The sequence below is a fragment of the Monodelphis domestica genome, chromosome 1 (genome assembly GCF_027887165.1).
Source record: "Monodelphis domestica isolate mMonDom1 chromosome 1, mMonDom1.pri, whole genome shotgun sequence".
Lineage (NCBI taxonomy): Eukaryota > Metazoa > Chordata > Mammalia > Didelphimorphia > Didelphidae > Monodelphis > Monodelphis domestica.
Window position 1 is genome coordinate 598,390,368 of NC_077227.1, and position 21,049 is coordinate 598,411,416.

The 21,049-nt window shown below is 33.8% G+C and overlaps 1 protein-coding gene across 5 annotated transcripts in view; it reads right to left on the reverse strand.

Moving 5' to 3' along the window:
• FZD3 (frizzled class receptor 3) overlaps nucleotides 1-21,049 on the reverse strand; it is an 89,836-nt gene that overhangs the window by 57,328 nt on the left and 11,459 nt on the right. For 3 of the 5 annotated variants that reach the window (XM_007476510.3, XM_056813731.1, XM_056813730.1), the window contains 2 exons: nucleotides 19,492-19,737; nucleotides 15,297-15,826 (listed from right to left, as the gene is read on the reverse strand). In XM_007476510.3, the coding sequence (XP_007476572.1) occupies nucleotides 15,297-15,485 (189 nt within the window). In that variant the 5' untranslated portion in view covers nucleotides 15,486-15,826; nucleotides 19,492-19,737. Of the gene's footprint in view, nucleotides 1-15,296; nucleotides 15,827-16,895; nucleotides 17,094-19,491; nucleotides 19,738-21,049 lie in introns of all 5 variants that reach the window. The other 2 variants (XM_007476512.3, XM_007476514.3) reach the window with 2 other exon arrangements.

A 21,049-nucleotide genomic window follows, 5' to 3' on the forward strand; every position in this document is an offset into this window, starting at 1 on the left:
GAAACTATAGGCTGTAGGGAACTGAAAGGGTTTGAACTATCATCTCTACATCCACAAAATGTGAAATCAAACATAAAATGTGCTCAAAAATATACAAACACTAACCGGTTTCCTAGAGGACCTATTTAGGATAAGTCATAAGTAACTAAAATTATTTTTTTAATCTCTTTTATTTATATCTTTCAGTGAAAAGAAGCATCTAACTTTAGGGCCCCCAACATCACTTAGCCTTTCATTAGATAATTTCTAGCTTGCCTAATAAATATGACTCTGAAACTTCCTTTTCTGTCTTGTTTTGTCAATCTTATAAAATTTCATTCCAACATATAAGAGTACTCATTTATACTCATTTACAGAAATGTTTTCATATCATAAGGTCCAACTTACTGGTAGTTATAACTTCTGTTTCTCAAAGTTAAAAGAAGCTCTTCCTTTAGTGGTTTATACAATTGATTCTTCTTTTGGAACCCTTTCTGAGATGCTGATCACATGAGCTACTTCTAAATTATAAATATTTTAGAAAATAAAATCCATTCAAACTATTTAAAAAATGACTTTTTGAAAGACTGAAGAATTCTGATCTACACAATATGGCCAACCTTAATTCCACAGTGCCCACTGATGAAACATGCTGCCCACTTCTTAAAAGAGCCAGGACAGATTCAAGACGTAAAAAGAGATTTTTTTTTACATGGTCTATATGAGAATTGGTTTAACTCAACTATGTGTATTTGTTACAAAGTATTATTTTTCTTCCCTTACCCTCGAAAATGGGTGCTTGTTAACTTTTTAAAATAGAAAAGAAATAAGAAAAAAATACATAAAAGAATTATATAGTTTTAAAAACTTTTTTAAATTAGAAAAAATATATATTTTAAAAATATAAATTATTTATGTAAAGCATTTTGTAAACCTCAAAGTACTATACAAAAATAAACCATTATTATTATAAGTTAATGAAAGAGTGCTAAGCTTGCTAAGCTAGCTCAGCAAAATAATAATTGTACATATTCATTACTTTTTAAAGAAAAAAAGAAAAACAGAAAGAAGCAGCTTTAAAGATACCCAGATTTGGAAGGGAACATGGAACAAGTAAATGCATTAATTTGTTACTGTAGTTTTCTTAGTTTAATTTTATTAACACATATTCTTTTTTTACAAAGAGGAAAATAGTTCAAATTTCAGTGTTTTGGTTGGAAATACACATTGTTTGGTTCACTGGTTTCAGATGTACCTGAATTTCTAGTAATAACAATAAAATTTTAAAGTATTAGAAGAGATTAACATTTTTATGTCCAATTTAGCAGTTTTTTAAAGAATAGTCTTGTCAAATAAGCAATTTTCCAAGGAAAACAACTTTACATTTTAAACATTATTTTGCGTAGGAGTTGAAAATAAAGATGGTTAATTTCCAAGGATTGAGATTTTTCATTTTGGAAATTTATACATCTTTGGCCTCTGTTTCCCAATATTTAGAGGAATAAACTCATTATTATTCTAAGAAAAATATGATAATAAAAAGAAATCTATAAATATATATAGATATAGATGCGCATTTGTACAAATGTAGAAATACAAATGATTATGGATTATTTGTTGTTTTAGAATATCTTTTTTGTAAATTTTTTAATATCTTTTTTGTAGATTATTTTAAATTGATTCTTCAACCCCTTCAGAAATAGCCAAAAATCACAGAATGGCAGAGCTGGACTACTGCAGCCATCTGGTCTAATTTATGCTTGAACTAGATTTACCTCTCTAACATATGGGCCATCCAGCCTTTTTCAAGTAAGATAGAAACCACTTCTTCCTGAGATAGTTCATTCTACTGCTGGATAGCTCTGCTTATGAGGAAGGTTTTTGTTTTGTTTGTGTTTTTTTTTTAAATAAAAAATTTCCACATAAGTTTTCCAAAGTTATATGATCCATATTATCTTCCTCCTTTTTCCCCCCTGCTCCTCCTGAGGTTGACAAGTAGTTCAATCTGGGTTATACATGTATTATCTAGGAAAACATATTTCTATATTATTCATTTTTGTAAGTGAATAATAATCTTATTAAACTAAAACTACAAAATGTGTTCTCAAATAAACAAGTGATAAATCATGTTTTAATTGACATTTCTATTCCAACAGTTCTTTCCATGAGGAAGTTTTTTGTCATAAGTCTAAAATCACCACTTTGCAACTTCTACCCATTGCTACTTGTTCTGTCTTCTGAGGCCAAACGCAACAAATCTAATCCTCTTCTACATGACAATCCTTCAAATACAACTAATATTGCCTCTCCCCTCAAGTCTTCCCCATGCAATACATGAAACTTATTCAACCAGTCTTTTTAGGGTATAAACTCAAGGCCCTTGACTATTCAGGTTCCCCTCCTAAGACTGTTCTTTAACTTAATCAAATTTCTCCCTCAGATGTGCTGAATACTTCATATATATGGTAAAGCCCGGTTTGATTGTAGTAGACCTATTACCAAATTAATCTTGCATAGAACGCTTAAAAAAAAAACCTCTTACCTTTGGTTTATTGGTTCTAAGACAGAAAAGTAGTAGAGCGTAATTTGCCCATGGTCATACACCTAGAAATATCTGAATCCAGATACGAATCCAGTACCTCCTGTCTGTCTCTAGGTCTGGCTCTCAATCCATTGAACCACCTAGCTGCACCGCCCCCCAACTAAGTTCTTATGCAGCCCAAGACTGACTTAATTATTAGCTATTATATCCCACTGTTTATGCAATTTACAGTCCACTCAAGTTCTTGGATATCTTTTCAAGATAAAAAGTTTTTGGGACAAGAACTCAGTATTTGACAAAAATTGCTGGGAAAATTAGAAAACAATATGGGGAAAAATTACATTTAGCTCAACATCTCACACCGCATACCAAGATAAATTCAAAATGGATAAAAGACTTAAATATAAAGAGTGAAATAAATAAATTAGGAGAACATAGGATAGTAAACCTGTCAGATCTACGGGAAAGGAAGTAATTTAAGACCAAACATGAGATAGAGAACATTATAAGATGTAAAATGAATAATTTTGAATATACTAAATTTAAAAGGGTTTGTACGAAAAAAACCAATGCAACCAAAATTAGAAGGGAAGCAATGAACTGGGAAAAAAAATTTATAACAAAACTTTGACAAAGGTTTAATTTCCCAAATATATAAGGAACTAAGTCAAATATACATGAAATCAAGCCATTCCCCAATTGACAAATGGTTATGGGTCATGAATAGGCAGTTTTCAGATAAAGAAATAAAAATTATCAATAATCACATGAAAAAGAGTTCTAAATCTCTCCTGATTAACCCAAAAAGATAATAATGAAAAAAGGTGACACAAAAATCTTTATAGCTGCAACTTTTTGTGGCTGTAAAAAATTGGAAAGTGAGGGGGTGTCCATCAATTGGGGAATGGCTGAACAAATTGTGGTATATGATGGTGATGGAGTACTAGTGTGCTGTAAATAATGACGAACTGGAGGATTTCTATATGAACTGGAAGAACCTCCAGGAACTGATCCAGAGTGAAATGAGCAGAACCAGGAGAACACTGTACACAGAAAGTGAAACACTGTGGAACAATTGAATGTAACAGACTTTGCCAATAATAGCAATGCAATGATCCAGGACAATCCTGATGGACTTGTAAGAAAGAATGTTATCCACATCCAGAGAAAGAACTGTGGGAGTAGAAACAAAGAAGAATATCATATAATTTATCATGTGGTTCTATGGGCATATGATTAGGGGTTTTGGTTTTAAAAGATCACTCTATTACAAATATGAATAATATGGAAATAAGTTTTGAGCAATAACACATGTATAACCCAGTGGAATTGCTTGTCAGCTTTGGGGGGGGGAGCATGAATCATGTAACCATGGAAAAATATTCTAAATAAATTAATTAAAATAAATAAATTTTAAAAAACAAGACAAAATGTTATCTAGTCAAACTCTATCTTGGGTATGTGGAATTATGGTACCAATACAAGGTACAGATTTTCAACAATGTTCAGAAAATATCTGATCATATAGGCCTCTATACTGCAACTGTAAGGCAATAAGTAATTCCCTCTATCACTCTCCTCTCAGCTGTTTCTGATCCTCTGGACTTCATTGCCATGATTCGGACTCCTCTCCTCACTCCAGAACTTTCTTCAACACCTTGTATCTTCTCGCCCCAGAATTTCTCTTGCTATGCCAACCTCTTTGTTCCATTAATGAGCTCCTTCTTGAGCCACCATTTTGGGATGGACCCAGGTTCAAGTCAGCTATGCTTTGGAATGCCTGTTGTATTGCCTTGCCTATAAAGAGTTGATATAATGAAAATCTTCCTGAAAAATTTTCTGAATAAGTTGAAAGGAAACAGTAAAGATGAAAGTAAATAAATAAAAATAAAATAATCAAAGGTACTGTCATTTTCAGGCCTTTTCTCTGCCATTATTACTCAACAATCTCTTTTTTGTTGATGTTCACTCCATCTGTCCATATTATCTTTCTCAAACATTGTTGCAGTCATCTACTTGGCCTTTTCCCCACTTTCCCCTTCATTTTATAAGGATTTTAATATCCAATTCATAATCTTTCATTCCTGACCCTTGCCCTCCATCTGATCAGCTTTCATAACCTACATTATTACTCTGAACTCCCAAATCTACATATTTAGCCCTCTTATCTCTTTTTAAGTTTCAATTCTGTACTGTCAACTAGATATTTCCACTTGGACATCTCAGACTCAACATAACCAAAAGAAAACTAATTATCTTTCTTCAATGTTCTCCTTTTTCATCCCCATCTCTTAAAACCCACAGCTTCCCTCAAGACTCAGTTTAAGTACTTCCTTCAAAAGGTTTTTCCTGATTTCTCAAGTTATTAGTTTCTCTTGCCCCAGATGGTTTACTTATGATTTTGTATATATTTCTTATTTACTGTATGGATATACAGTCTCTTTCAGACACAAGTAAACTCCTTGAGGGCAGGCTATCTCATTTTGCATTTGTATTCCTAGCACAGTGCCTGGGATACATAGTAGGCTAGTAATAACAATAATAGCTTTATATAGTCCTTTTAAATTGTTGATGAGACACTTTATATGTTGTTTCACATATTCATCACAACTATGAAACAGGTACCATTATTAGCCCAAATTTATAAATAAGAAAACTGAAGCTGAGAGGGTGACATCTTCAGGACCACAGAGATAGTGTCTGAAAAAAGGATTTAAATCCAGCACTCTTCACTCAGACACCTAGATACCTACATAAAAGGTCCTTTCTAAATTCTTTCTGTTGATTGAATTCTCCCAAAACTTGTTGCTCTAAAATGTTTAGGAGACAACCATCTCTCTGTTCCATCGGGGTTGTAACATAAGAATTGGTCTGACTCTTCATTCTCCTCTAATTCCACATTAAATCCATTGCAAAGTCTTAGAAATTTTAATTCCACAGCATCTCTCATCCATTCCATTCTTTTTACTCATGTAACTGCCACCCTAGGTCCCTCATTACCCTAAGCTCTCATCAGTTCTCACCTGGACTATTTCAACAATCTTCTAATTGGTCTCCCTGATTTCTATCTCTTCACTCTTTAATCCATTCTCTAGGCAACTGCCAAAATAATCTTCCTAAGACACAGATCTGACCATGTCACTCCACTGTTTAAACATCTTCAATGGTCCCCGTTGCCTCTAAGATAAAAAAAACAAATTCTACAACTGGGCACTTAAAGCTCTTTACACTCTGGCTCCAGTCTATGTTTCCAGACTTGCTTCAGATTAGTCCCTCTCAGACATCACATTCCAGTCAACATGGCCTTTTTGTTGTCTCCTAAGCTTGGAATATCTTTACATCACTTAGCTTTCATGCTTGGGATGCACTCCCTCTTCATCTCTATCTCTTTGAAGACTTAGCTTCATTCATAGCTCAGTTCAAGTATACTACATATTATGGAAAAATCTTTCCCAATCCCTTCAATTGTTAATACTCTCCCTCTTTAAATTAGCTTGTGTCTACTCATCTATGTAAATTCTGTGTAAAATCTAGAGTGAGAAAAATTGGGTCTGAATCTTGGTCCTGTCACTTGCTCTCTTACGTGATCTTGGGCAAATCACATAATTTCTCTAGGTTTTACATAGGGTTTATTATTTATAAAATGAAAGGGGATGATCTTTAAGATCTCTTCCAGTTTTAAAACCTATGATTCTATGAATTGCAGTACAATAGTATATAAGTACCTTAAAAACAGGGACTTCTAAAATATGTGTACAAAAATATTTATAGCTGTGCTCTTTGTGGTGGCAAACAATTAGAAAATGAGGGGATACCCTTCAATTGGGGAATGGCTGAACAAATTGTGGTGTCTGTTGGTGATGGAATACTATTGTGCTAAAAGAAATAATGAATTAGAGCAATTCCACATGAACCAGTACAACCTCCAGGAAATGATGCAGAGTGAAAGGAGCAGAACCAGGAGAAAGTTGTACACAGAGACTGATACACTGTGGTACAATCAATCGTAATGGACTTCTCTACTAGTAGCAATGCAATGATCCAGGACAATTCTGAGAGACTTATGAGAAAGAATGCTGTCCACATCCAGAGAAAGAACTGTGGGAGTAGAAACACAGAAGAAAACCATTTCCTTGATCACATAGTTGGATGAGGATATGATTGGGGATGTAGACTAAATGATCACTCTATTGCAATATAATATGGAAATAGGTCTTGATCAATGATACATGTAAAACCCAGTTGAATTGTTCATTGACTATGGAAGGAGAGAGGGAGGAAGAGAGGGAAAGAATATGAATCATGTAACCATGGGAAAATATTCTAAATTAATTAATAAAATAAAATTACCATAGCTATTAAAAAAAAACCAGGGACTACTTTCCACTTCATTTCTATATCTCTGGCACCTGCTAGTGACTTGCACTCAGTGGCCATTTAATAAATGCTTGCTGAATTATACTTAACCTCATCTTACAGATCCCCCAAGGAAATAAATGTTCATTTGTTTTCTTTTTTAATTAAGCTGTATACCAGAACCTAAAAATACCCTAATTTCAATAAAAACATGAAAAAAAAACAAGGTTTATAGGTTTAAAACATTAAATTTCTTACCTTAGTTAAAAGTTTTAACTGTAATTTCTATTTGCCTAAAAATAATATTCAAGCAAGACAGGGGTACCAGTTTCCCAGTTTCCAGAATACTGTACGAATCTCCATAAGGGCAGTGCTATCTATATATCTCTGGGTACCTACTATGGGTTAAACAAAGTATGTGCTTAATAAACTTAATAAAACGATTAAAAATAAAATAAAAACAAGACTGCTAATTTCAAAAGGATCTCTGGCCTTTTTTTTCAGGCCAAAAAGAAATTAGTAGAACTTGAGTCTGATTGAAGATCAAAACATCCCATTTTTTCATTTAATTTCCTTCATAATTTTTTCTTATATGTGTGATATGTCTTCTTTCACATCATGAGGAATATGTAAATATGTATTGCACGACAGGAGATATTACCTGTATCAGACTATTTACTACCTCAGAGAGGGGAGGAGGGAAGGAAGGAGAGAAAGAACATGAATTGCAAAATATCAGATAACAATTGTTTATAATTGTTTCTACATGTTATTGAAAAAAATTTTGAAGTTAAAATTATACATGTGAATTCATGAAAAATATATTTCCATATTATTCATGTCGTTAAAAGAAAATATAGATCAAAAAGAAAAAACACAAGAAGAAATAAAGCAAAAAAGTAAGCTTCGATCTGCATTCAGATTCCACCAGTTCTAGAAATGAAGAGAATTTCTCTTTCACCATAAATCCTTCAGAATTGTCTTGGATCATTGTATTGCTAATAATAGCTAAGTCATTCATGATTGGTCATCATACAACATTATTGCTACTATATACAATGTTTTCCTGGTTCTACTTCCCACATCCTGCTCATCACTTCTTATTGCGCAATAGTACTCCATCACAATCATGTAACACAACTAATTCTCTTTCACATTGCACATTTAAAAATTTGTTGAATAAATGACTCCTTAGCATTTCCTGGCTCACAATCATTGACCTCACTATCAACTGGGAATCAATTAACCATCTTATTTCAGTTACCATTCTCTATAGATACCTGACCCACTTTTTTTCTTTTAATCTATTCCTCTTTTGTACAAAACAGTGAATGATGATGCCCTGGCTGAAGAGAAAAAAATGTGGTTTAGGCTTAAAGAAGTCCTTTCCTGACACTTCTATTTTATTTATTTTTTATTTTTTTTAATTTTATAGTATTTTATTTGATCATTTCCATGCATTTTTCATTAAAGACAAAGATCATTTTCTTTTCCTCCCTCCCACCCCCCGTGGCCGACGCGTGATTCCACTGGTATCATATGTGTTCTTGACTTGAACCCATTGCCATGTTGTTAGTATTTGCATCAGAGTGTTCGCTCAGAGTCTTTCCTCTGTCATGTCCCCTCAGCCATTGTAGTCAGGCAGTTGCTTTTCCTTGGTGTTTCTACTCCCTCAGTTTGTCCTCTGCTTTTGGATAGTGTTTTTTTCTCCTTGATCCCTGCAGATTGTGCAGGGACATTACACTGCCACTAATGGAGAAGTCCATTACGTTTGATTATACCACAGTGTGTTTGTCTCTGTGTACAGTGTTCTCCTGGTTCTGCTCCTCTCGCTCTGCATCACTTCCTGGAGGTCATTCCAGTCTCCATGGAACTCCTCCACTTTATTATTCCTTTGAGCACAATAGTATTCCATCACCAACATATACCACAATTTGTTCAGCCATTCCCCAATTGATGGGCATCCCCTCATTTTCCAATTTTTGGCCACCACAAAGAGCGCAGCTATGAATATTTTTGTACAAGTCTTTTTGTCCATTATCTCTTTGGGGTACAAACCCAGCAGCTGACACTTCTATTTTAAAGCCCCGGGACTAGTAGCTTTCACTTCAGAAGCCTTAGCATTAGCAATTCTGGGTTTAGCTGCCTTAGGAGGTCAGTGGGCCTAGAAGTTTTGTAATCACTGGACTTGGACCTACCAAGGTGGATTTGGTCATTTTGATTTCAGGCTTGGTGACTTTGGAGTCAAGATTTTGTGACTTTGGTGTCAGGAGGCTCATTTAACCTTCAGTTCATGGTTCTGGCAGCCCTATTAGGTTAAGGGCCCAAATAATCAGTGCCCATTTTGGAACCTGGACATTTGAAGGCAGTCTTGGGGCAGATGCATTTGGTGTTGGCCTTAGGGCTTGTGGCCATGGGACCTGAACATGAGCAATCTGGAACTGGATCTTGGATGTAAAGACCTAATAGTCTCTGATTAGGTTCAGGTGGCTCTACTGTTGACCTGATCTTTTTCTGTCTCTTTTTGCAATCCATCTTAGCAATGTGCATGCTTCTTAGATTTAGATCTTTCTGATTTCAGTTTATTGATGGCATTTCTGTGCCATTTGTGGGACTTGCTCTGGGTGGTATCAATCAATCAATATTTTTTAAGTGCCCACTATGTGCCAGGCACTGTGAAAAGCACTAAGGATACAAAAAGAGGAAAAAGGCAGTCCCTGCCCTCAGGATGGTTATTAGACATAGCCATCTTAACACATTTGTTTCTAGGATTCCATGGATTTTAAAAGCTTAAGGGTCCTGGCCTCTTTTCCTAAGTGTTTTGTATTAGCAAACTCTCTGAGTTAGAATAAGAACAAGAACCATCTAGAGACCAGTACCCAATAAAAATGATCCCAACCTTATCTCAAACACAAGTGTAATGCTGAAAAACCTACTAAATATGCAGATGTAGCCTACATGAATATTTTTGAAAAGAAGGGAGTTGAGCCTCTATCAATATTCTGATTCTTACCCTGAAGCCTGTGAATTTTTAAAATATTTTGGTAACTATTTCAATATAACTGGCTTCTTTTAATCATTTGTTCTATTTTATGTATTTAAAAACATTCTTTTGGTGGCCAAAAATTGGAAAATGAGGGGATGCCCTTCAATTGGAGAATGGCTGAACAAATTGTGGTATATGTTGGTGATGGAATACTATTGTGCTAAAAGGAATAATAAAGTGGAGGAATTCCATGGAGACTGGAACAACCTCCAGGAAGTGATGCAGAGCGAAAGGAGCAGAACCAGGAAAACATTGTACACAGAGACTGATACATTGTGGTACAATCGAAGGTGATGGACTTCTCCATTAGTGGCAATGCAGTGTCCCTGAACAATCTGCAGCGATCTAAAAAACACTATCCACAAGCAGAGGATAAACTGTGGGAGTAAAAACACCGACAAAAAGCAACTGTTTGACTACAGGGGTGGAGGGGATATGACTGAGGAGAGACTCTAAATGAACACTCTAATGCAAATACCAACAGCATGGAAATGGGTTTGAATCAAGAACACATGTGATACCCAGTGGAATTGCGTGTCAGCTGTGGGAGAGGTGGGGAGAGTAGGGGAGGGAAGAAAAGAAAATGATCTTTGTTTCCAATGAGTAATGTTTGGAAATGACCAAATAAAAATTAAAAAATTAAAAAAAAAAACATTCTTTTAAGAAAGGATCCATAGTATTCATCAAATTGCCAAAGGGACAAAAAAAGTTCAAAAACCACTCCTATATAATGAATCTATAACCAAAAGGACAAGTCCTTTGAGATAAATATACCCACTTTCCTGTCCAGAACTGAAAATATTGCAGAAATCCCTCCAGAATAAATTAGGTTTATTTTAAAATATCAACTCTGCTTTATTTTTTTTTGAGGAAGAAAAAAATACTTAATACCTTATTAGCATGGCTTTCTAGACTCTGAACCAAGTATATTTAATAAAACTGTAAAATTTGAAAGCATTCTGAAAAAATTAGGTTTAGATTATCACTTCACACCATATTCCAAGATAAGCTCCAAACTGCATTCACTGAGTCATGACTTAAGATAGTAAAAATCACATTATAAAAAAATTAGGAGTAAAGCAGAAATTACTTTTCAGACCTATAGATAGAATAAGAGTTTATGCTCCAATAAGGATTAGAAAGATCAGAAGATAATATAGACAATGTTGATTACAGAAAATTAAATTGTTTTTCTACGGACAAAACTATTGCAGATAAAAATTAGAGGGGAAACAGGGAAATGGATTCAAAAAATCTTTGCAGCAAGTTTCTCTGATAAAGGATTCATTTTGTGAAGAGTGAATCAAACTCAATCAAAAACTTAAGTACCCCTAACTTTATCAGTCAATAAGTATGAGAGTTTACAAGTCACTTGCTAGAGTGGGTGAAAACTCCAGAGGCCACTGCCCTGCCCCTAGGCAGTGCTAGGCAAATTGAAAGACTGCAGTTGGTTCCTGTAAAGTGGGGAAGGGACAGGAAATAAAGTGGAAGTCTTGAACTTCCTGTCTTAAGGGACTTCTTCTCCTTTGGACTCTGTGTAAGTGAGCCAGCCTGGAAGAGGAGACCCTTTCTCTGGATCCTGTGGTGGTGAGTGGAGTGATTCCTTCCTTGGTTCTTCAGTGAGGAGACCCTCTCTGCTTCTTGATGCTTCAGTGGGACACTCCCTTCAGCATGAGTTCTGGTGAGATTCTTGCCTCCTGCACTGAAGGTTGAGGCAGATCCTTCAGTGTCTACTGGGCTCTTCAGATTTCAGCTTCCTAATAGGGATTTTGGATTCTGGTGAGATTCCCTTTCAGATTCACATTTGTGGTCTGGAGACATGAGGATTAAACTCAGGGTATTGGTAGGGAGGCAGTACTTTCTTCTCTTTATCTACATTCTTCCACTTTCACTCTTTCCACCTCTTTGTAAATAAAACTGCTAAAAGTCATCTTGACTTAAGCTGTAATATTTTTAAATCAGCGACCACAATATTTAGAATTCTCATATTTAGCATAAAACCTAAATTTAAATTCTTATAATTTCTAAGATATATATGTATATATATCTTATATATAGAGAGAGATATAGATATAGAAATATACAGATCACTAACCCTCCTGACATAGCTATAATCATCAAAACAATTTGGTAGTGGGTAAGAAACAGAGAGGTTGATCAATGGAATTAATTAGATGCATCATATACAGAAGCAAATGAGGACAGTAACCTAGTATTTGATAAACTTAAAAGAAAACAGTTATTGGAAAATAACTCACTAGTAGACAAAAAATTTTAGGAAAACTGGAAAGGTGCTTGACAGAAACTAAAATTGACCAATATCTCTCATTATGTATCAAGATAAATTCAAAATAGCTTCATGATCTAGACCTAAAGGATAAAATTATAAGCAAATTAGTGAATCCTGGAAGAAATTACCTACCAAATCTCTAGATGGGGAAAAAGTTAATAATCACATAAGAGATAAAGAGGTTTATAAGAGGGAACATGGACAATTTAAATTACATAAAATTGAAAAGGTTTTTTTCCACAAATTCAATGCAGATAAAAATTAGGAGAGAAGCAGGAAAATGGGGGGGAAATTTAGTTAAATTTGTCTAATAAAGAACTCATTTCTAAGACATGGGGAGTTGCAAAAAAACCCAAAAAAACTTTTAAGAATAAAAGCCATTCCCCAGTTGATAAATTGTCAAAGGATATAACTAAGCAATTTTTAGAGGAAAAAAAACTATCAGCCATATGAAAAAATGCTCTAAATCACTAGTAATTAAAAATTCATATCATACCATATCACACCTATTATATGGGCTAGTATGACAGAAAATAAATGACCATTGTTGAATTTGATGGAATATTTCAGAGCAGGCACCTAAAATATATTCATTGCTTTTTTCTACCCTATAAAAAAAAAAGGCCAAGAACTATAGGTTCAAGCTTCTAGGCAACAAAAGTAGTGTTTATGGAATTCTCTGGTAGCATGGAATAAAACAGAAAATGTTGGAAGAGATGTGGGAAAATTGGGATACTAATGCTCTGTTGGTAGAGTAGTGATTTAATCCAATCATTCTGGAGAGTAATTTGAAATTATGCCCAAAGGGCTCTAAAATTGTGCATGCTCTCTGATCTAGGGAAATTACTGCTAGGGCTATATCCCAAAGAGATAAAAAATAGGGGATAAGACCTATATGTAAAAAAACATTTATGGCAGCTCTTTTTGTGGTAGCAAAGAATTAGAAATTGAGGGGATCTTCATCAATCAAGTACTAGCTAAACAAGTTATGGTATATGATTGTAATGGAATACTAATGTGCTTTAAGAAGTGATGAACAGGATGATCTCAGAAAAAACCAGAAAGATTTACATGAACTAATACAAAATGAAGCAAGCAAGAACAGAGCATTGTACACAGTAACAGCAATATTGTTTGATGATCAATTGTTAATGATATAGCTATTCTCAGCAATAAAATGATACAGTACCAAAGACTCATGATGAAAAAAATGCCATCATTCTCTAGAGAAAGAATTGATGGAATCTGAATGCAGACCAAAACATACAATATTCCTCTTCCTCCTCCCTCCTCCTTTTTCTTTTTTTTTGGTTTGAGATCTCTTCCACAAAATGACCGATCTGGGAAAATGCTTTATATTATTGTGTATATGAAATCTTTGTGAAATTGCTTACTATCTCATTTAGAGGGGGAAGGAGAAAGGGTAGGAAAGAAATTGGAACTCAAAACTTTTTTAAAATAATGTTAAAAATTGTTTTTACATGTAAACAGGAGAAAAATTTTTAAAGAAAGAAAATTCAGGATCACAAAAGGAAATGTCAGAGAAACCAGAGTTATCAAGGCCACTCTATTCTTGGCCCAGGACTGAGAAATCCATAATGAGGCTGAACTAAGTAATATGCAGACCACTCATTGACTTTCTATAGCCAGTCATAAAATCTTTTAGATCAAATACCATAGTATGCAAAAACACACAAAACTAACAGAAAATATAAACAAGATTATAGTCCTAGTTATACATTTTAACTAGTTAACTGTTCTTCAACCAACAGGTAATCTTTTACTATAGATGGACATACTGCTATGTTATAAAAAGAAACAAACCAAAATATAAGTAGATTAAGGGTTATTAGAACTGATGGAAGGACTAATTGGTAATTTTTGGTTTGAGTAGAATATTTTCCTGACACCAGTAGAAGAACAATATTTCAGTGGGTCAGAGATTGCTTCTAATCAAAACCAATGCTAACTATTCCTTTTTAGACATTAGGGTGGGAGGAGGGGAGACAACAGGAAAAGAAAATACTGGGTAAGTTAGAAAAAGTGAGTTGTTGTCATGGTAATCATAGATTGCTATCAACCTATTTTAGAATGACTGCTAAAAATTCTTCTCATTTCTTTCTGTCAAATCCAATTCTCATACACAATTCTCACTTAATAAAGTGCTCTTAAGAACTTAAGTTTCTAAAATCACTACTTAAAGTAAATAAAGGCCAAAGTGCAAAACATATCCTCATAATCCTCAATGTATTTACCGCCATATCAAAATTTAAAGAGGTCCAGTTCTTACATTGCTAATAAAAAAGAAAACATGTCCTTTCCCATATATAATATATATAATATAAAACATGTACAAAAGGTTTACATATTCATATATGCCAAATGTCTACTAGTTGCTCAAATGTCACTGAAAATTAAAAATATTCATTTAGTTCTTGGATGAAAAATATGTAAAAAGACAGAAACCATTATAGGAATTACTCTAAATTTACCTTAAAATTTTTTTAATTCAATAGGAATACTAAAAATGTTATTTTTTAAATGACACTAATTTTAATTCAATCAACAATTCTAATTCTGAACTAGTCCTTCTCAAGTTTCTGTAGAAATGGCTAAGGACCAGAAACTAATGAATATGTTTAACCAAGAGAGGAAATTCAAATTTATTAGACCAACTACTTGAAAACTAAAACAGAATCAACAAATTGACAATCTCTGTTATAACTAACACAAGTAGATGATCTTTTTTATCTCCATTTACCTGAAAAGTTACTTTAATCTAATAAAAATGCACAGCTTAACATATAAAAATATTATAACACAAAGACATAGTACTTTTGTAACTACATTTTAACTTTTAAATGGTTCATTTTCATTCTATGTGAGTTTCAAATCACCATATGCACAACATAAAGCATCAACAAATATTTCCCATACTTCAAACAATGTAATTTAAGTCAAATATGAACTTTAGAAGCTAATGCAACAATCATGCAGAATACTCAAAGCCAAAAGTGATGTGTATTTTTCATATTAGATATTATACATGTGTATATATAGAGTTATCTTAGAACAATTCTTACCTCCATCGCTAAAGCTGCTGTCTGTTGATCATAATGATTCAGAAGATTAGGCATGAAGGTAGTATTATAAGGCAGGTCTTGGCACATCCTCAAGGTGATAGGCTCACAAGAAAATAAACTGTGCCCTCTTAGGTACCCCACAAACATAGTCATGGACCAAAGATAGAAGAATATCCAACTTATAGCCATCCTTCTTGGATCTGAATAATATTCAGATAAGCAGGCCTATTCAATATACTTTTAGATATCATGCACCTGCAGGTCTCTGCTTGAAAATACTTCTTTGCTTCTTGCTGTTAAGCTTTGCAAACAGTTAAATATTCTTTGCATTGACAGAGCTTTGTTAACCTCATCTGACAAAAGGCATTTGTTTTTGGTTTCACAATACAGGTAAATGACATCATCTTGTCTTTTCTTTTCACTTTATTATATAGATTGCTTTTGACTAACATGTCAAGTTGATTAACCACATTCCCAAACAACAGATCCCATCTTAGTACACCAGCTATTTCTTCCTTTAATTGACAGATCTGAAAAACATAAAAGAGAAGAAAAAATTAGGTACTTCCTCTAAGAATGCTACATAGTTGCATGTCCAAGTTCTTTGGTGAGAGACAATATTTAGTTATATAAGAAAATATACCCAATATCCTCATATTTCTGTATGTTTTTAAATGTTACTTAGGTTATAGCTCATAAAGGAAATTTAATCATAAGCTACACTTACTGGAAAATTAAATGTTTTTATCAGAGTCAATATGGACTTCAATTATGTGATTCTGATAAATATAGTCCTTTGTCTATGATAGAATTTTTTCACTTGTCATAGAATAAAATAATAAAATAAATATTAATCATAAAATGAGACTACCTTCTAAAGAACATATGATATTATTGTCCTAAATTTAATGTTTCACTTTTAGATTGTGTATAATTATTACAAATAAGCTATTAAAGTTTAAAAGTGTAATGATTTTGCGAAGAAAGATCTTACATTTCAATATATAGGAATACTGAATTATACTTGTTTGAAACAATTCTGGACAGATGTAAAAGTTACCTTTTAAAAAAAGACATTTAAACTAGTGACAATCACATGGTTTTACCCAGAACATAGTATCCTATTAGAGGATTATACTACAAAAGCCAGCACCATTCATTAAACAGTTCCTGATTTCCTAAGTTGGAAATGAAAGGTCATTTATTCAATTTAGAAATATCCTATATATATAAACAGTGGGGGATTCATGAGCTAGGGCTCCTGTCTATTCATGGAGCAACTAGAGCTATAAGTAGAAATTCTAGCACCTGAGGCAAATTTAGATGAAGCAGAGAGCTGGATGGGAGAGAGGAGAATTAAGGTAAATAGGTATTAAGGAGGCTGACCAAGATCACATAGGTACTACGTATAAAACCTATGTTTTGAACTCAGGTCCTCCAACTTTAAATCCAGCATCATGTTTTACTTTACCACAACAGATACTCCAGGGGTACATTGGAAATGGAGTGAAGAAAATGATACTGCCTGTTTTTCTCATCTGGTACATGTGGAAGGGGATGAAGAAAAATGTCATCTACCTCACCACTGTGGGAAAATACCTTGGGATAGGGAAATACAGCCATAGCATCTTAAAAGAGTGTTAGTCCTAGGCAGGATGAAGAAGTGCATCAGTAGGTCTCATGCAATGTGGGAAACATATGCCCTGGTAGACGATCACAATTTCTCCTCTTCAGGAATTAAACTTCCAAGATGCAAGAATTTGAGACAAAGCCTATATCACCAATTTTAATTCTATCCTTTGTTTCCCAGAGCAAAAAAAAACAAAAAACACAGGTTAGAAATTAATCTAGAAAGCACTTTTATACAGTGTATGTATGTTTGTATACACATGTGTATGTGTACATGTAATAAATACATATACACATATATTTCACAATATATGTTGTGAATAGCAATAATATCACCATCTACTCTGTCCCCTGCCCCCAACAGAGGAACTCCTAATATCAAAGATGAAATTGTGGTTCACAGATCTGACTCTAGAACACTAGATTTGGAGTCGGAGAGCCTGTTTTTAATTCTGGTTCTTCTAATTACTACCTGTGAAATTTTAGGCAAGTAACTATCACACTGAATCTTGTTTCTTCATCTGATTGCAACAAGCTATGTACTATACAAGTTATGTTATGAAAAGGAAGAATTAGAAGATTTCCAACTGTTAATTGTATAATATTATTTGGAATTTTGGAAATTTGAAATGCATTTTTCACTCAAATCTTAATGGTGGTTAGGGAGTCATTGAAAAAATATTATTATGACAGATCTGAGAATTGGAAGGAACAGGAGTAGCCATTTAGTTTAACCTATACAAAGGAATCTCCACTATACTATACCTGACAAGTGGTCATCCAGACTCTTCCTTAAAACCTCTAAGGAGGAATTTATCATCTATTAAATCTTTTTTGATAACTCCAGTTATTACAAAGATTTTCCCAATATCAAGACTAAATTGGCCACTCTGTAAATTTCATTCACTACTCTAGTTCTATCCTGTGGATCCAACACGAACAAATCCAATCCTTCCCCCACATGACAACACTTTAAATTCTTGAAGATGGCTATCATATCCTTTCTGAATCTCCTTCTTGCTACAGAAGCTCAATTCCTTCAATTGAATATCTAATTCTATGAACAGAATCCACCCCCTCTTTTTTGAAGGATAAGAAAATAAGATAGAAATTTTAAGTGACTTGTCCAAGGTCAAACAGCTAGTTAACTGGCACTATATTTCAAGAGCGTGAATTACGGGCTTTTGTGTGCTAGCCTAAAAAACTAATCACCACTTATAATATTGGTCTATGGGGAAATTATTCTAAGGTTGAAATAACCAACTTATATAGAATTATATTTAAAAATTTATTTCATAAGCCAAGGATGGCTTACACCTCTGGCATCTAGTGGAAGGTTTTAACATTTACATTTTAAAATGTTAGTTGAAAATAATGTGAAAAAGTGAAGCTAGGGAAAATTCCCCCCAACTAAGCCAAAACCAAGAGAAAAAAAAATACTCCTTTATATTTCCTGTTTAGCTCCAAAGGTACCCAGGTTGCCAGGCCTTCCTTGTTTTTCTGATATCCATGGCTATCTTCCAGAAGCCCTTCACTGACAGGTGCAGCCACCTCCAACATTGAAAGCAAGCCAGACACTGAGATTTTTTATACTGGTATGACTTAAAGAAGACCCAATCTTTGTTCCCCATTATGGGTGTCAATTGCCCTTTACCTGTCAATTTACCTATCAATTGCCCAATTACCTGTCAGAGTCACACAAAGGAACTGAGACCTGTTTTCAAACAAAAAGCAGCAAATTGCTCCCTCCAGCAAGGGAGGGGGCTAAAGAGTACAGTAGTTTTGGGGAAAGGAATTTGTAGTGCTCAGGTCCCTGTATACCTGGCCTTTTGGCACCCCCTGCTGGAGAATTAGAGAGGCCAATTACCTGTTGTCTCCCTGAATTATAAATCTAAAAGAACAGCTTCCTTCTGTATTCTTTTCTATGATTCTCAGTTTGTTCTAAGTATTTTACTTTGGGGGATAGGAAATTGATATTAAATATTCATCTATATGAACAACTTGTCATTTTTGCCCAATTATCATATATAACAATCATACCTATGTGTATCATCAAATGTGCCAAATAAAGCTAAGTTTTTATAATATTAAACAGTTCACATATGTAGGGTAGTTCCTTCCTCAAACAGCATTAATGCTATAATCCACTCAACTTCTAAAACATTATCAATTATACAGACCAAACATATCAAACAATATTGGTACCAAATTATGAAAACTGAGAATCACTAAACTAAAAGTAGAAAGTGATTAATCACTCTATAGAGTGGTTTTGATTAATTGGCCAGGGATGTATGGAGGTTTCTTTGGTTGGGGAGATGTTTGGTTAACTTACTAGAAAGAATCTGTTGGGCTGTGACAAAACATATCAATAAAAATAGAAGTAATGCCATTGAATGCATATTTACAATAATAAAAATTTGCATTAAGTTTTTAAGTCTACCTCTTAAGAATCTAAATGTTACAAACAATTCACATATCAAAAAATAATTTAGCTACACAATATTTCAAGAAGGAACTAAGCAAAACCATATGAGATTTTTGAAAACATTTTAATGCAACTTACAATTCTCCTGATTTCCCCAATATAAGGTAAGCTCTGTGAGAACAGAGAGTTTTTAGTCTTGGCATCTATGGTACTTAGGACAGTGTGAGGCATACAGCAGGCCCTTAATGCTTGATGAATTTACTCCATTTCCTCCTAGGTTTACTTCTAACTATTCTTTTTTCTCACACCAATTAAGGTAGCTGTCCATCTTCTTTAAATGTTGATCTCCTTTAACAGAATGCCATCATATGTAGAAAATCCACTCTATTCAGGTATAGGACAAAAATAATTTTGTCAGACAGTAAGATTTTATTCTTATAATAAAGTAGATAAAATGTAGTAACAATCAGATAAAAGGCCTAAATACAAATTATTTTAATTCTTTACTCAAATGTGAATAACAATATTAGTGTTTCATTTTATACAACTAATACATAATACAAAAGTAGTATATAATTTTTTAAAAAATCAAATGATATTAAGGACAACAGTATATAAAGGATTCCTGTGATGAATTCTTTAAAGTGAAAAATCTATCTGAAAAAAGAAATAATCACCTTTTGCTAGGTCTCTTTTTGGACCCTACCACAAATCTAAATTTTTAAGATTTATGGAATCATAGGAAGGGATCTTAGAAGTTATGGGCCAATTCTTCCATTTTTCAATTGAGGAAAATGTATCCCAGAGAAATCAAGTAACTTGCCACACACATTAAATAACAAAACTAGAACTTGAAGCCAGATACTCCTACTCAAAATCCAACATTCTACACCACACTACCTCACATTTTACAAATGGAGAAAATGAGGCCAAGAGAGATAAAAGTGATTTCCAAAGATCATATAACAAGATTGTGGCAAAACTAGAATTTGAACACAACTCTCCTGCCTCCAAATTCATCAGTCTTTCTATTCTGCCATGCTAGTTTTCTGTTTTGTGTTAAAAAGCAGTAAATATCAGTAAATGACTGAGATCCTTGCTTCTCAGACAGTATTCTAAGATATGCATCCAGGCAGAAATTTTTCAAGATATATATCTTTCTTTTAAGGACTGGCATTCTGTGAGTTTTTAAAGTGTTTAGATCTTAATTCAGCAACTAAAGAGTAAACTCCCTGAGGATAGGAACCTTAGACTTTTGCTTCTCCAATATTTTTTGGCAAGGAGTAGGAAAAGGTGGGGAGGGAGCTTTTGTTTTCTAAGGAAGACAGCATTCAAAAATTCCCTGGAGGCTATCTAAATAGGTGTGACATTCCAAGCTGATTTGACTGCTACAGTATTCTAATTTCTAAAATCTTCCCAAAAGATCTTGAGGTGCAGTAGGGGTTTTTTCCACAAGGTAGCAGAAAAGTAGCTGTGTAGTAGGAAAAGGAGGAAGAGGAGATTTTTTAACTCCAATACTAAAAGATACTTGAAATATTAGGGAAGAAATTTTAAATTGTCTAAATTCTTTAGAAAATGCCATCTACAATAGGTGTCTTCACTTCCTCTCTTCTCACTTAACTCTCTGTTATATGACTTCCACTCTTAACCATTCAACTGAAACTGCTCTCTCTAAAGTTTCCAATGATCTCTTAAT